Consider the following 12,703-nt stretch of genomic DNA (forward strand, 5'->3'; position numbering starts at 1 on the left):
TATAATATTAGCCTCTGCATTTTGCATGTTTTACTGTAAATCATGTATTTTCAATTTCCTATATTTTAAATGTTCATGAAAACTCAGAGTAAATGCAAAGGTTATTATATCAAACCAGAGAAAACTGAAGAAAAACTGACTTTTTCAGCAAAATATATAATTAACTGAGCATAAACTGAGTGTGTCCATCCACTGTCATTGATCTGACTCCACTGGTTTTACTGGTAAATCAATGTTGTAGAAGATGACAGTGTTTCCACGGTAACTACGGAGCCTCTGGACATCTAAATCAGTGGTGTCAAACTCATTTTAGTACAGGGGCCCCATTCAGCCCAATATAATCTGAAGTGGGCTGAAACAGTAAAATAACAACAGTGAAAAAAGTAAAATTACATTATGATGTTTACATCTACAATGTTTCCTTTTAAAATCCGATTAACGTGAACAATCTGAAATATCTTAAGAAAAACAAGTGCAATTTTAACAATATTTTGCCTCAGTTTATCAATTTGTCATTTACACATGTACATTACAACTACAAATACACAAACCATTTAGTAACAGGTAGAATATTGGTAAAATTGCATTTACTTCTCTTAAGATATTTCAGGTTATTCACATTTTTTGTAAGATAGTTTGTTAATATAAAAATTTTCATGTAATTTTACTTTTTTACACTAAAACAAAGATAAAAATCTGCAGTTTTCATTATTTATAGGTTATTATGATAATATTTTACTGGTCTGACCCGATTGAGATCAATTGTTCTGTATGTGGAACCTGAATTAAAATGATTTTTACACCATTTATTGTTAATATCTTCAGTATAATTCATCCTATGGGCTGGATTGGACCCTTTGGCGAGCCTGATTTGGCCCCCGGGCCTTATGTTTGACAGCTGTGGTCTAAATGGTTCATATCCGATGACCACAAAAAGATAACAAACTGTATTTTATAACAATTATTTCCATGTATTGACAGGATTAGTGGTTCAACAGGTATTAAACATTTCAGATCAGCAGATGCTTTTGTTCATTTTTATGGGTTAAGGTCTTGGTCCATCATGCTACTGAATCATGCATCAGTGCTCCTTAGCATTGATTTGACAGTGTGTGAACACTACTGAACGGATGAGAACCACCATCCATCCTAAAAATAATCATTACCATCATTTTTGATGATGGCAGTGAAGAGTGATATCCAACACATCAGTCCAAAATGTATCATAGGTACTCAGCTGGGTGGAGATCTGGTGACTGTGACGGCCAAAGTATATGATTTACATCATTTTCACACTAATCCAACCATTATCATCCAGGAAATAGACCCCTCCCATCAGGTTTTATCTTTAATTTGATACCATGTGGTGTATAATGTCTACATATAACAGTAACACAGGCTTCCCTTCAGCATTTAGTCTCTGTTAATAAAGGTTTTTGGTTCCAGGTGAACAGGAAGAAGAAAGAGGGAGGGAGATGAATAAAGGTTTGTATGTGTGTGTGTGTGTGTGTGTGTGTGTGTGTGTGTGTGTGTGTGTGTGTGTGTGTGTGTGTGTGTGTGTGTGTGTGTGTGGTTCTTCTGAGGGGGTTAAGTGCATGGGGAGTGTGATGTGGTGATGGAGGGAGGACAAGAGGGATAAAAGAAGAGGAAAAAACGAGAAGAGAGATCCATTAGCTAATGGATGTCTTCAGTCCTGTCTCGTCAGACTTGGTATTATCGCACAGACACATTCACTCACACACACACACACACACACACACACACACACACACACACACACGCACACACACACACACACACACACACACACATTCACACACTTGCACACACACACAGGCAACAAGCCATCGAACTGGTTGATGTGTTTGTGAATGTGAGCAGATAGCGCTCAGAATAATCGACTGCATTCCTCAACTCTTCCAAACGAGGCCATAAATAGTCCAAAACTCAACTGTCATCAGCTCTGTAGGAATGAAAAAATGATTGCCCATTCACACCATAAGTAAATGTGTGTTTATGTGTGTGTTTGTGCATACTGCGAGACATAAACTAATTGGTGTCAATAAGACATCTGTGGCTTCTCTTTGATTAAGACTGCAGGCTAGGAAAAGGGAAAAACACCTCACACACTCGGTCTTTGTCCACACACACACTTGCATACACCCCCCCACACACACATACACACACACACACATGCGTAGACACACACTAACACATGCACAGACATTGCCTGTAGTCATGCTGATAGCTAACTCCAGGCTGGGCTCATCTGTCTCATTACAGAAACTGGTCTCACTGGAGAATTTGTATTGTTTATGAACACACACACACACACGTACAGAGAACACACACACACACACACGTAAACACACAAGTTTTCCATCCATACACTCTCCGTCGCTCAGTGTGCATGACCACATAGCTGGCACTGCTGGTGGCCTTGCTCAACATCAGAGCTGCTGGAGACAGAAACAGCTTGATGTGACAGGAAAATGGAGACGACATAGAAGAAAAAAAAGATTTAAATAATGAAACAAAGATACCCACTGAGTGAAACCCCCCCCTCTGTCTGAGTTTTACAACATATTGTGTAACAGTGTGACCCAGGAGGACTTTACTGGCTTTATGATTTTTACTGGAACGGAGCTCAGGATAATATTTTAGCCGCAGCTCTTTTTCTTCGCTTTAATTTTCTTTTCCTGCTCGTGTGTGAGTTCTTGTGTAAATTTTGTTATACATATAAATAAAGCTTAATTAAAAGTTGATATGTGGCACAGTGGAGTGTTTAGTGCCATCGCCTAACAATAAGAAGGCCTTGTGTTGGATTCTAGTGCTGACTGGTGAGGCCTTTCAGGTGTGAATGTGACAGTGAATGGTTGTTGGTCTGTATATTCTCCTGAGACCCAGCAAAGCATTTTTATCCTCTGAAGAAGACGAGTTTCATGCTTTACTTAGAAAAAACATCCTGTCCACTGCAAAGGACATTCTATAAAAAATAAAATTAAAATAAAAAATGTTTCTGAAAAACTGGTGCATTATGCTTTTTCCAATCAAGACAATTATGTAATGTAAAAAAGCCAAACTATTTACTTTCCTGGGACTCAGGAGGATATGTCAGCACTGCCATGAAGTAACGACTCGTCCAGGATTCACCCCACCCTCACCTGATACTAGTCAGAATAGACTGTGGAAGAACTACACAGTTCCGACAATTCATAGATGATTCTGACAATTCAACTGTTGACTGAAATGACCAACACAACTGCCTTTTTTGTAAACTAATCACCTCTCAAGACAAATCTGGAAGAGGTTGCTACAAAATCTAGTGTTTCTGCAAAAGAAATACAAAGCTAAATATATGTTAAAAAAATCAATTTATAAATTAATATCAAATTTGTTAGTATAAATTTTTACCTTAACCCAGTGTTTTTCAGCTTTGGGGTCAGGACCCCACGTGGGGTCACCTGGAACTTATAGTAATTGATAAAAACAAAACAAAACAACTTACTAATAAAAAATATATGGTGAGTTGAAAGAGACAATCACAATACATAACAGACATGACAAACTGTGAAGCTGAAACTGAAGCACTGTGGTACTGTTTATCTTTCAAATGTTCATTGTGGTTAGTTTCAGATGCTGCAGCTCTTGTTTGTTCAGTATTAATTGTCAGCCTTGTAAATCCAAGCTGGACTGACTGTACATATCCTGACCAAGGAAAATAAAATTCTCACTTTATGCAGTAATCTACACCTGGCTTTCCTGCCTCTGTCCATAATAATATACATTATATAGACTAAATGTTGTCTAAAATTAACGTTTATTTGCAACATAGTATAGTAAACTATTACATTCTCAAAAACAAATTAATTTCAACAATAAAAAAAAAGATTCAGTTTTGAATGTCTGGGGTCGCCAGAAATTTGTGATGTTAAAATGGGGTCACAAGCCAAAAAAGGTTGGAAACCGCTGACCTAATAATTCAGACAATTCATAGATGGATTAACTGTTGATTGAAATGACCAACACAACTGCCTTTTTTGTAAACTTATCACCTCTCAAGACAAATCTGGAAGGGGTTCCTACAAAATCTAATGTTTCTGCAAAAGACATACAAAGCTAAAGATGCATAAAAAAAAATTCAGTTTATAAATTAATATCAAATTTTTAGTATATATCTTCACCTTTAATGTAAACTGAAGGGTATAAGGCAAGAGGCAACCCATTACACTTCATGACACTTTTGGTGTCACTTTTGAGGGGCCAGTGGTGCTTGATAGAGGTATGTCCTTTAGTTGTAGAAGTATTTCTACAATTAACTTCCAAACACTTCACTTATCCATTAAAATAAGCATTTAGAAAGCTTTTTTTGGATTGAAAGGCTTGAAAAATGTTGGTGAATTCAGGCGTTTATATTGGAGGGAAAATTTTTTATTAAATACTTATATTCAGTACTTTCTTCATTGATTTTTTTTTTTTTTTTTGATGATAAACACTCCTCACACTTAAAAACATTTAACTCTCATGATTTATCAACTGTTTGCTGTGACTTAAAACATATTTAATAGAGCGACAAAGACAGTGGACTGATGATGGGACTGAATTATTTCTGTCTCATCCATGTTAAGACTCATAGTCATTTTAGACGGAAAACAACAGCAAAATGCACCACTTTGCTACTCCTGCTTCTTCTACTTTGTTTATTACAGCCATATGTAATGTAACCTATAACGCCACCTACGTGTCACACAAAGCATCCTAGGTCATTTACTCCTAACCGGTTCATGGACCTCATTCGTAGTTTTGTGCATGTGACTAATCAAGAGTTTATGCAAAATTCACTTAACATTTCACTGAAGCACAACTACTGACACTGACAAGAAACAAATCCAACACATTTTCACAGAGAAGAAAGAACTTTAATTAAATATAGTGAGAGTCAAAAAGTTATCTTACACTTCAAAGTTCAAAATTAAAAAAAAAAAAAAAAGTCATCATCGTCATCTTTACAGTAGTTTCCTCTGTACTCGTCCCCACGCTGATACTGCTGATCATATGTATGAATGATGAATACCACGACAGCTCATGAGCCTGAACGCAGACAAGTGCTTTGGATCATATCTCCCTTTACTAAACCCTCTATTTACTCCTTCCTGTACAGGTATTTATAGTATATGTACTGTACTGTAAAAAAACAAAACAAAACAAAAAAAAACATCCCTCAGCGTTAAGACATCACATTTTTCTTGCAGAGGAAAAATTATGACACACAATCAGACACACACACTCACAGTTTAACAAAAACAGAAGAGTGGTCTTCAGACCCATATTTAAGATTAAATAAATAGGTGGCTCATATTTTTTTTTTCAAAAAGTAAAAGGAGAGCAGAAAGGAGGGCAAACAGAGAAGGAGGACAGAAAATCTGATGGAAGCGAAAGAAGAGGCTGCTGAGGGAGGAAAGGAAGAGACAGAAAGAGGAGACAGTTTTTCATCTCTTTCAGCTGCTGAAGAAAGTCTTCATTAAACAACTCTGTCCCATCTTAGGATCCATCACATGGAAGACAAATACAGACATTCATAAAGACATATTTATAAAATCTACACTTAGATAATGCAACAAAATCATGCTAACTTTAACAATAATTGATTCGTTATGAACACCATGACAAATGAAAATCATCCTCCTGCTCCCTTAACTTACAAATGATAAAAAAAAATACATCATGGCTTGTTTTAGTTTGATTGAAATTAACTGTGGAATTATGGCTTTTAATAAACAGGCGCTATAATAAAACAAACAAAACAAAAAAACAACCTCTGACATTACAGATAAAGTACATGGGAAGCACTTCTGAGCATTTTCCTGGATGTGACTTATTTTTCTGGCTGTGAAAATTTCAGTTTTAGATTTACTGTCTAGCATTTTCTATCTTGTATTCACATTATTTGTTATCACAATACCTTTTTGAGGAATAAACTGTTGACCATATTGTAAAATTTCATAAATTAAGACCCTTCCCCCCATATTCATCTTAAGCGTTTGAACCAAAATATTGGGATTTACTTCATTTAAACAATTTGCTGAGCGTGACATTGGTTTCCTGTCCAGTCAACTTTAAACCATGTCGATGGTAGATGTCTATGATCACTACCCGCTGTAGATCTGAAATGTATGACTGGACAGTGTATGGCATCGAAGCTGTTTCTGTGTACGATGAGAGTGGACGTGTTGAAAAGCATGTGGCATAAGACTGTTTAGGCATTTAAGTCTCAAAGTAATGACTTTGGCAAAATTAACATGATCATACGTTAAGACTGTGGAATCACACATCACGCACTGTGAGCTGTAAACTCAGACTGCAGGGCTGAGGGAGCAGTGACTTCACAACAAACCATCTTCTGAGTATTTAAGACACACCGCCGGCTAATTCAGCACTGCAAAAAACGTCTGCTTGTTCGCTCCCTTACGTTCCCTGGAACAACTTGCTGATTAAGAAAGCAGGTAGTGTATGGGATCCTTGTACAGTGAACTGCTATAGCTATATATTAAAAAATAACCAAACTTACGGGCAAGTAAAAACATTCACTTCCACTAAAACAAACTAAATGTTCTCATCTTTTGTTTTGTAATTGTAATATTAAGACTAAGTAGAAGATTTAGTGACATTCTTTGCAGTGCAGCTATTTAAGACACACCATTGGCTACTTTTCTCACTCACATTATCAAGTCAAACCAAGTCAATGGGCAGGTGACAAAGGAAACACAATCTGCATGGCCTGCTCATCACAGTTCAGAAAACATCACAGCAAACACAAAACACAAAAAAGATCGATCTGTTAAGACAAAATCAGAGTCATAATGGCAGCAGTCTTTAAGACATCTGTCCCTCTTGTTGAGGCCGCTGTGGCTGTGTTCGGCTTTTTAACAGACAATGTGGTAACAGGGCAGATACGTGGGCTTAATGGCAGAGTTTTTGGGTCAAATCCTCTACAGTGATGCAGCTGTTGGCTCCCAGTATTCACACACTCTTCTGTGGGGACGTATTAATGGCCTCAGTATAATTATGTACAAACCAGCTCCCAGAATCAAACATCACCTTTATGCATTTCTACAAATAGATATGCAAAATCTCAATGTTTCTGAATCAAAACAATGCTTTTTAGGAGGATACTGTCACATAGCCAGAACGTTCTAAGCATTTCACAGGGTCTGGCACCCTCCACTATCATTCTGGAATAGGGGTAAAAATTTCCTGGCTTTGGCTAATTCTTGGGTGATGCTGAGCATATGATGCTATGATCGTGTATTGATATATAACAGTTACATTAGACAGGTTGTTTAGGTTACTTTGTGGTGTGGTATAGATTCAAATTAACTATGGAATTAACAGGTGGTATAATAAAAACAAAACAAAACAAAAAACAACTTCTGACATTACAGATAAAGTACATGGGAAGCACATCTGAGCATTTTCCTGGATGTGACTTATTTTTCTGGTTGTGAAAATTTCAGTTTTAGATTTACTGTCTAGCATTTTCTCTTATACTCACATTCTTTGTTATCTCAATACCAACACATAACAGTTACATTAGACAGGTTGTTTAGGTTACTTTGTGGTGTTACAATTTCTACTTAAGAATCCACCACATAAAAAGAAGTCTGTCGAAACTTGCTAATTTCAGGGTGTAGCTGCAGCCTTGTTTGGTTATTTTTTTCAAAGCGGTTAATAGTAGATAGTGGAAGGTGAATCCTGACAATCCTGCTTCTATATAGGATTCATTCTCATTACAGCAAGCCAGACTAATATGAACATATCTCAGTCTTCGTCAATTCTTTTAAGTGCTTCAACTAATCCAGGAATTTCTCAACTGATTTCCAAAACTGAATTAAAAACACTGCACTGTTGAGGTGCCAGGGCTGAAAAATATCCAACCAAATGTATCCCAAATGAGTGTGGTTGTGGCCGAAAGCTCGTACACAAAAAAACTTCTGCAAAGTATTGAGTGAGCAGAGGCATATTTCCTCTTTTCAACAGTCTCCTTTGAGAAATTGTGTTCAGATGTACGTATTTAATTATTTTTATGGTTAGGTTGAGGCGCTGACAGCACTTGGCTAGGGTTAAAGAAAGATACCAGGACTTAGTTTAATGGAGAAAAAGTCATTAACGTGTGCTCATGGTATAAGTAGTAATATAAAAACTGAGCCTTGGGCTTTTCCTAACCTTAACCAAGGTGTTTTTATCACCTAAACCTACAGAATTCATATGCAAAATCTGCTTTTGTAACAATTGTGTAAATCTGTCATGTACCCCAATTGTCTACAGCAAAAAGACAGAAATCCTTTATGTTGATTGTACACATCCTTGGTTTGCAGAAATGTACAAAACACTTGATTCTGGTGACTGGGTTGTAATGTGACAAAAAAGATCAGATCTGTCCTGAATTAACACTGCAGCGGGTCTGTTTTCCTCTTGAATCTTGCATTTATTCTTAGTTTGTTGAATGTTGGCTTAAAGACTTATTTACTCTTGGAAATGAATAACAGGTGCAGTAGTGCAGATGTATGAGTAAATGATTTGTTTAATGGCTAAAACTGCAGTATCAGTTTCAGGGGTGAAGCACCTGAATGTTTCAGCGGATTCACTTAATGCAGCAACAGCAGAGGAGATCAATGTGGATTTGGCAAAAAAATAAGTCAAAGTGTGTGTCTGGTTTGGCTTGTCTGTGTCGACTGGATTTGACCCGTCCCGCAGCCTCTTCATCATCACCATCATCATCATCACCATCATCATCATCATCATCATCAGGTGGCTTTCTGTTCTTCACATTATAATCCTTCATTAATGACCACATTTCATAAATAGAGATCCCTTATGTAGGTTACAGTTCGAGGATGATTATCACACATTAATTGTTGCACAAAAAGAAAAAAAAAAAGGAACAACAATCACTCAAGGGAGGAAGTGGATACTCTTGAAAATAAATACACTTCCTGTGTCCATGGAGAGTTATAATGTCGGCGTAATGGGTTCTCCTATAAAAGCATCAAGGTGTACAAAGTCTAAACAACTTATATCCTCGCAAACAGTCTTTGTTTTTTGTTCGTCTGTTTTCTTGCAGTTGTTTTTTTTTTATGTTAGAAAGGGCCTGAGATAGGTTTGTTCCTTCAGTTCGGGACAGCTGCTTCCATCCCTGACCGGAGTCTGACTCGCACCGTAATCCTTCGCCGGTGTCGGTGTGAGTGTGCTTGGTTCATCTCGCACACACACTCTCACACACTCTCTCTCACACACACACACTCAGTCATGTACTCACACCTTTACATGGGTGGGACAATCATTCCCGGGATTGCTGTTGGGTGGAGAAAGAGAAAAAGAAACAGCAGAGAAAAAAAAAAAATGTTAAAAACACTGCCAAATATTTTCATACTCATAAAAAAATCCCTCATAAATACATCAGTATGTTTTCCCATCTGTGCAGCTGTGTGACTGCAGCGACATTTAAAACATCAATAGATGAATAAATCAGCAGAATCAAGCGGGGACAGAACATCTAAGTTGGCTTTTAGTGCTCACAAACACACAAACATTTAATTCAGCATGGGAACAGTTGGCATATTTTATTGTATGCTTGTGTGTCTGTGTGTGTGTGTGTGTTTGACAGATTACATCATGACGTGTGTTGTATTTAAACCCAGGGGATGGGTGTCAACATGGGAGAAGCAGAGCCCGACCCAGAATGACACACACACACACACACACACACACACACACACACACACACTTTCACCAAGCAGATTGGAAAAAGGATTAAATAAATGGTTTTATATTTCATGGGAAGTGAAAATGGGAGGGAAAACTGCAAAGAGAAAAGAATTCGAAAACGCTCTGAAATGTATTATTTTAGCTGAGCCTCCTTTTTTTTCTCTCTTCTGTTTTGTCTCACTGCACACACACTCACACTAACACACATTCACACACCATAGGGCAGGTATACTGACAGTATAAACTGTCAAGAGAGTCGAACAGCTGTCATTGTAGATTGCTCCCCAGTAAGCTGCCAGTGTGTGATCACTGTGTGTGTGTGTGACAGAGGAAAGTGTGTGTGGCTGCAAGTGGGGTGTGTTTATTTCAGCTGTGCTTTGAGGCTAAGCTTTTGAGTTCCCACACCCACGCACATGCTCTCTTTTTCCCTACACACACACAAAGAAATGCAGTCAAACACACATACAGCTAAACAAAGCCACTGATGTTGAGAAATAAATGCTGAGTGCCAAATTTTCCTTTTTTTTCCTTTGTAAATATCAAACTTCCTGTGTTTTTTCCCAGCCAATGAGATGGCAAGGAGGCGTTACTAGGCAACAGAATGGCTTGAAGCTGAAAAAATTAAACATGTAAAAGATGTAAGACAGAAGTATGACACGACAAGATGCATGCATGCATGAGATAAAGGACAGGAAACATGGGAGATACTTGTGATTTAATGAGTGTTAGTCTGAATTTGAGGATGAGAAAGCTGAGTAACATACTTCAGGTGAAGGCCAGGCCTTGTAGAGAGCTGGCTGTTGAGTACTTGCTAGAGTCCACAAATGTTTGATCTGGTAGAAAGAGGCAGAGAGAAGGGAGAGAAAATGACAAAAGGTAAAAGATCATAGAGGGATAAAAAGGAGGAAGGGAAGGGTTACAAATCGAGGAGAAGGAAAAGACAAAATGGAGCAGGAAGGAAGAGAAAGCTGTTAATTTAAGAGCTGAAGGGGACGTCTAATAATAACTAATCTGACAGTAGTTTAAGTCCAGGTGATACTGTTTGTGGAAATGATGTTCACTCTTCAATAAAAGCATGGAATCTGTAATCTTTGTGGCCCTGAATATTCACAGAGGTGGTGTAATTACATAAAAAAAAAAAAAAAAACATGTATATTTTGCATGGAAGGCACATTTGCCTTGGCTTAATTTCTGAAAATGTTCAAGGTCCCAAACTGTACAAATATAGAGTTTCATTCTTTTATAAGTGAACATATCTCCTCAAATGTTGCACACATGACCTGGACTTTTAGGTTATTTAAGCAATATCTGTCCAAGTGACCACCTGTTACAGTAAATAATAATCTGTGTAATATTTAGTCATTTGTCTACATGATGTATACAAATGGTTAATAGCAAAACTGGATGTTAAGTGATATTGTCATACACTGCTACTAAACAGAAGGTTTCAGTGGAGGGTTAATCATAAAAAAATGTCAAAATTTGATATTATTGAGAAAAATTCTTGTAAAAAAAAGTACTTCCTGGCCAAAGTAAGTGTCGAATACTATTGGATTTGACTTTGTCTCTCTATAAAACAGTCACTGCTGTTCACAGGTCCAACAGAACAAATTCATTCTCATTAAGTTGCCATTTAATTCTCATCTCTGATCCTATTTTTGGAGGGAAAGACAAATGACTTACAGTATTATACAGACATTTATGAGAAATTGCAGAGTTGTACTTGCAGTCTCATGACATTTATAAGTCATGAGACCATGCAATGTATCCAAAAATCAGATTTACCTCTGATCCCTTTTTAAAACACCCACTCTTATAATGTGTTTTAAATTGCTTCATTTAAACCATTCAACTGTATTTTGACCACCCTTATCCATAATATCATTACCTGCACTGCATAATAGTTTGAGTAACATGAAGTATGCGAGCAGATTAGCATGTTATCTGGCGCTCGGCTAAAATATACAGAACATATAAATATTATTTGCACCGCGGAGCCAAAGAGGAAGGTGAAAGTCAACAGGGACTCAGAGGTAAGTTTCAGAAATTCACAGGAGAAGTGGGAGCCCATCACATGCAGGGGGAAGTCCTCCCTCAGCGTATCATCTGATTGGCCGGCTGCTGTCATGGTAATTACCTTGGAGTCCGTTGCCGTTGGCACTGGTGCAGGAGGGTGGCGGGGAGGAGGAGGGCCTGACCACCGGAGCGAAGGCAGACTTCTGCTTAACGGCTGCCGACACCATGTTGGCCGGAGAGAAGGAGAAGACGCCAGATGAGGAGGAGCAGTTGGAGGGGAGGGAGGTGGAGGAGGCCATAGTGGGACTGGAGGGGACGACTAAGAAAGGAGCGACAAGGAACAGTTTAATACTGATTCATTCAACAGTAGCTCGAATTTTGCAAGAAAAAGGCAATTTAGTCAAAATTAAATTCTGTTCAGTATTATGTAACTTGCTTTAATTAAAAAGAAATTTATTCCTATGTTCAACAAATCAAAAAGTTGTTTTATGGGATATTTTATACAAGTATATTTATGTGTTAGGTTTACAGTACAGGGTTTTTTTAAATTCTTATTATTAAAGCTATAGTAGGCAAAGACAAGAAGATGAAATTGGATTTAAGCTATATTTCCTCCTCCTACAGCTCTCTCCTTTCTGTCCTAAACATAGACTGAGTATAAAGGTGAAAAAAGTCAACGCCTATGGAAGCTTTAGTTTGCTTAAAGGTCTTGTGGTTGAATGTAGGTAAATTACTGCAGACAACTTCCAACGTGGAAGTGGTTTATTTGTATTGGGTCAAATTTTCACTTCCCAATTCACTTTCATTATAATCATCGTCAGCAAGAGAAATGACAAGTCAACATCTCTCTGCTTATTATCTTCCCTTTCTCTTTATGTCCTGTGTTATACTAAACAAAAAAGGGACACAATTAAGCATCAGG

The 12,703-nt window shown here is 37.5% G+C and overlaps 1 protein-coding gene across 4 annotated transcripts in view; it reads right to left on the reverse strand.

The window, feature by feature from the left end:
• Nucleotides 1-5,371: 5,371 nt before the first annotated feature.
• Nucleotides 5,372-12,703, reverse strand: part of LOC115433508 (transcription factor COE1-A-like) — a 131,145-nt gene continuing 123,813 nt past the window's right edge. For 2 of the 4 annotated variants that reach the window (XM_030154965.1, XM_030154963.1), the window contains 3 exons: nucleotides 11,903-12,100; nucleotides 10,530-10,598; nucleotides 5,372-9,352 (listed from right to left, as the gene is read on the reverse strand). In XM_030154965.1, the coding sequence (XP_030010825.1) occupies nucleotides 10,531-10,598; nucleotides 11,903-12,100 (266 nt within the window). In that variant the 3' untranslated portion in view covers nucleotides 5,372-9,352; nucleotide 10,530. The remainder of the gene's footprint in view (nucleotides 9,353-10,529; nucleotides 10,599-11,902; nucleotides 12,101-12,703) is intronic. The other 2 variants (XM_030154966.1, XM_030154964.1) reach the window with 1 other exon arrangement.

This window comes from Sphaeramia orbicularis, chromosome 14, assembly GCF_902148855.1.
Source record: "Sphaeramia orbicularis chromosome 14, fSphaOr1.1, whole genome shotgun sequence".
Classification (NCBI taxonomy): Eukaryota; Metazoa; Chordata; class Actinopteri; order Kurtiformes; family Apogonidae; genus Sphaeramia; species Sphaeramia orbicularis.